Below are 4,932 nucleotides of genomic sequence, written 5' to 3' on the forward strand. Positions count from 1 at the left end.
AATAAAAAAAAAAGCACAAAAAGAATAATTCACTTTTAATGATGAAAAAAGCAGAGCAGATACTCCTTGCTCTGATCTCCTCACGTCCAGATCTTCTGGTTGGCTTCTTCCTCAGGCCCTCGGCAGGCCTAAGTTCTCTCCCTGAGGCTCCTCTTACCTGAGTGCTTGATGTCACCCGTTCATGCTCTGCCAGTCGTGCGGCTACCAGTTGGATTAGTTCCTCCATGGTCAGGCCCGCCATGGTGGTACGTGCTGTCTTGATTTGCTGAAGAATGTTGGTCATCTGGGCCCTGAGAAAAAACAATGTTGAGGGAAAGAAAATCAGTTTGCATGAGAATATCTACACGACCTCCTTATTTCACACCATAAGCATTTCTCTGATACCTGAACTGATCCTTGATGACACTTACTTATTGCACTGTGGGAACCGAGTCAGCAACTTCTCCAGGATCTTCTCCAGTTTGTCTACTGGTTGGGGCCGGGGAGTTTCAGTAGAAGCCTTAATACCACCCAAGCCTGGGGGAGGCGGGATGGAGGCAGCAGGAGGCATGTGTGGACCATGAGGGCTGACCAGGGAACCCAAGCCAGGGCTATTTCTCCCATGTGAGCCAGGAAGAGGTGGAGAAGGTTGGCTGGACTGGGAAAGGGCAGGGTTCAAGATTGGAAAAGACAGAGAACGAGGATCTGCACTGGGCATAACCATAGGCATAGTGACCTGCCCAATAGAGAAGGGCATCCGAGGGGTCAGAGAGGGACTGGGCTGAAATACTTGAAGCATGAAATCTGCCTGCAAATGGGAAGAGGTAGATGACAAAAGAGATGGGGAGAAAAGATTAGGAACTGGAGTAAAAGACAAGGAGATATTTCAGTTGGTAAAGTACCTGCCTTGCAAGCATAAGGACTTGAGTTCACATCCCAACATCCACCTAAAAGCCTATAGTGGGGCATATATCTGTAACGATAATGCTGCAGGGGCAGAGACATGCAGATCCCCATAGTGGCTAGCCAGTTTAGCCAATCCCTAAGCTCTAGGTTCAGCAAGAGAGACTGTCTCAAAAATAAGGTAGACAAGCTAGGTGTGGTAAATGCATAACTTTAGTTCCAGCACTCAGAAAGTAGAGGCAGATGGATCTCTGTGAATCTGAGGCCAGCCTGATCTACATAATGAGTTACTCATACTAAGTAAGACCTTGTCTCAAACAAACAAACAAACCCACCCTAAAAAGTAGAAAGTAACCCAAGGTTGACCTCTGGCCAAAGTATATGGGAACATACACACATCCTGTATATGCACATGTATATAAGCATGCATCCACACATATATTATGTAAATACAGACACATACAAAAATTTTTTTTAGGAGCTGGGTGGTGGTGGTGCATGCCTTTAATCCCAGCATTCAGGGAGCAGAGGCAGGCAGGTCTATGTAAATTTGAGGCCAGCCAGGTCTACACAGTTTCAGGCCAGCCAAAACTACACAGCAAATGGGAACAACAACAAAACAATGGAGATTTGTTGTTGTTTGTTGTTGTTGTTTTGTTTTTGAGACAGGGTTTCTCTGTGTAGCCCTGGCTGTCCTGGAACTCACTCTGTAGACCAGGCTGGCCTCGAACTCAGAAATCCACCTGCCTCTGCCTCCCAAGTGCTGGAATTAAAGGCATGAGCCACCACTGCCCGGCTACAATGTTTTTTTTAAAGAGAGAAAACTGCAGAAATCAATGAGCAACTCTTCCATTCTGGCACTAAATAAGGTTGGTCCCAATGTCTTTGTAAAAAGAACAAGCAGACAGCTGTGATTCTGCTGACAACACACACAGGACAGACTCCTCAGAGCTAGCACTCTTACCTCCGAGGGTGGTGGAGGCAAAGTTGGGGTGGGAATCTGAGGAAGGCTGCTCAGCTTGGCTCCATTCCTCACTAGCTGGATATGACTATTAAACTGGTCCTGGAACAAAAGGAAGCAAAAGGATTGTCATCTACTGCTAGGCTGAGTGGACCTCGGAAGAAAGCTGCCACTCTCAGGAACCCGCAGGACAGTTAGAGCAGCTGTCAAGAGAAGGTAAACACAAACTGGGCTCACTGAATCATCAATGCTAACTACACTTACCCGAACATTCTTTTTCATTAGCCGAACTCCATTCAGTCTTGTCTCCCACTCTTGTTTGGAATGAACTGTCTCTAGTGTTGGAGGAGTTGACCTTTCAAAACACAAAGAATTCATAGAATTCATAAAACAAAACAACAACAATCAAACAATCCTTTGTTTATTTGTTTGTTTTTCAATACAGAGTCTCTCTCTCTGTGTAGCCTTAACTGTCCTGGAACTTGCTTTGTAGACCAGGATAGCCTTGAACTCACAGAGATATGTCTACCTCTGCCTCTCAAATGCTGGGATTAAAGCTCACTGCCACCACCACTTGACTGACAATCAATTCTTGATTTATGGAAAATACAGGTTTAGAAACAGTTTGGGCCAAAAAGCATTGCCTCTATTTTTGGTCTCTCATGGTAACTAAAAGATGACAGCTCAGCACTGCTGTCTTCATTTTGTGCATCTCCTCTTTGTGTCCCAGTGTGCTTGACTCTGCATAGGCATGTCACATGGCTCACCTATGTTACTTATGAGCAAGTATCTAATCTATAATAGCCTCTCCTTTTGATGATGATGGCACGGAGGAAACTGTCCCAAAGTCGCAGTCACCAGGGATTCCAGGAGGAATAAAACTTCCAAGGATAGACTGCCCTACCACCTCCTGATGAAAGCAATCATCCATGAGGGTTAGCCTGCACCCTAGAGTAGTAGAAACCAGACTAACCCCTCACGTGGTGACAGCCACTGGACTTCTTCAGATTACCTTGCAGGGCAAGTACAGAGACAAATATCAATGATAGCACATCCTGAGCCACACTAGTTAATTATTTACACCTCCTGTCCCTTGCTCCAATATCTCTTCTATTTAAACCTGAAGTTCAGTGGTACATGGTGATGTAAGCCTATAAACTAAACATTCTGAAGTAGAGGGAGCCTGACTACACAACATTCTATCTCAAGCAAAGCTCTAGGAGTGGAGAAATGATGCCTCAAAGTTAATAATGCTTGCTGCTCCTGCAGAAGAATCAAGTTTGGTTCCTAGCATTCACATTGAGCACTACACAACTGCCTATAACTCCAGCTGTGGGCATGTGACACTCCTGGCATCTGTCTGTGGGTACCTATACATGTGTGCATTCACTCAAACATACACACATAAATAAGAATAAAAAGTCCTTATATAAACAGGTGAACCTAAAGCTCATGTTGGTGCTCCAAAAGTAATTTTGGCATTTCTGTGTCCCTTTATTATTCTTCCCAATGTAGCCACATTGATTACATCTTCACTGCTTTTCCTCATCACTAATCTCTTTAACTGGTAAAGTGGAATGAGTGACTGAGCATAGCCTGGCAGGGATGCCAGAGCCTGGGTTTTTGCTCTCAACTTCAGTTCTGTGCTGAGACACAGTTGTTGGGTAAAGGTCCTTGAAAAAAAGGTGGGAGAAAATGCTAGAGAAACCCAAGATTCTAAGTTATCTGCTTCACATAAATGATACCACCCTTCTGTCTGAGACAGGATGTCCCAAGTAGACCATCTTGGCCTGGAACTTTCAATCCTCCTGCCTCAGATTCCCAAGTACTGGGATTATAGGAAAGTAACATCATGCCTGGTTCATGACATCATCCCACAAAGAGGGTTCTTGCCTGTCTGAAAATGCAATAGGGATCCTCTAATCCTGGGGCAGACAGAGGAGAAATGGCCAAGGAAGAAACAAAGCTCTAAAGACCTAGATTATAGGTTTAGCAGAGAGTATTTACTAAAACAGAAATACAGTAGTAAAACATTCAAAGCTATAAGAAGAGGAAAGAGTGAGAAAGTGCAGAAAGAACATGGAAGAGAAATTCTTGAGCAGTTGGTTGCAGGTACACACACGCCTTAAGAGTCTTGTGAAGACAGATGTAAGCCAGGCCTACCGGCCTAGGCATTAGAGAGATAGAGGGAGATACTTACTTGAGGTAAGTCAGATGAAGTTCTGCTTCTTTTTCTGCTTCTTCCAGTTTCAATACCAGCAACTCCTTCCGGCTCTCTAGTGACAGGATCTAAGGAACACACACACACACACCAGAGAGTGAGAAAAGAGGGGGAGTGGGGAACACACACACACACACACACACACACACACACACACACACCAGAGAGTGAGAGAGAAAGAAAGAAGGGGGAGAAAGAGGGGGAACACACACACACACAAACCAGAGAGTGAGAGAGAAAGAGAGAAGGGTAAGAGGGAGTGGGGAAGGGAGAGAGAACTTGTTAACTTTACAAATGTTTCCAGGCTTCTAATACTCCAGTACCAAAACAGTATAGGACCTGGGAGCACAAAACCCAGGCTCTGAAGAAATTGTCTCTTCTTACCTCTGCCTTCCAGGCCCGCTCTGTCTCTTCCATAATATTCCGGTTGATTTCACCATCCTGGTTCTTGAGTCTATCCAGTTCCATTTCCCACACTTCTCTGTACAGTGAGAAGCCAAGAACAAGGTTAAGGAAAGAAATGAAGTTTGCTGAGCAACACCAAACTAAGAGGCAAATGCCAGGCTGCACTGAGGGGTTGATGCCTCATTCCAGAGAGAGAAAGATGATGTGTAGAATGGTCTAAATTTCAAACAGCGCCAACACAGGACATGTTCACTTCTCCACTTGCTTAAATAAAGTTATCCAGTGCAGAAAAGGAATATTTCTTCGAGCCCAAACTTAGCTGGGCATAGTAGCTCATGCCTATAATCCTAGTCCTTAGAAGGCTAAGGCAGGTGGATTGTTTGTGTTCTAGACCAGCCTAGACTACAATGTGAAACACCTACAGTGTACTCATATACATAAAATAAATAAGTAAATCATAAAA

The 4,932-nt window shown here is 44.5% G+C and overlaps 1 protein-coding gene across 1 annotated transcript in view; it reads right to left on the bottom strand.

The window, feature by feature from the left end:
• The window catches only part of Rnf214 (ring finger protein 214), a 40,722-nt gene that overhangs the window by 2,074 nt on the left and 33,716 nt on the right, over positions 1–4,932 (bottom strand). Inside the window, exons 5-10 of the mRNA XM_031345071.1 lie at positions 4,449–4,545; positions 4,044–4,132; positions 2,108–2,198; positions 1,847–1,945; positions 411–787; positions 158–290 (exon numbers count right to left, since the gene is read on the bottom strand). Of these exons, the coding sequence (XP_031200931.1) occupies positions 158–290; positions 411–787; positions 1,847–1,945; positions 2,108–2,198; positions 4,044–4,132; positions 4,449–4,545 (886 nt within the window). The remainder of the gene's footprint in view (positions 1–157; positions 291–410; positions 788–1,846; positions 1,946–2,107; positions 2,199–4,043; positions 4,133–4,448; positions 4,546–4,932) is intronic.

This window comes from Mastomys coucha, unplaced genomic scaffold (genome assembly GCF_008632895.1).
Source record: "Mastomys coucha isolate ucsf_1 unplaced genomic scaffold, UCSF_Mcou_1 pScaffold23, whole genome shotgun sequence".
NCBI lineage: Eukaryota > Metazoa > Chordata > Mammalia > Rodentia > Muridae > Mastomys > Mastomys coucha.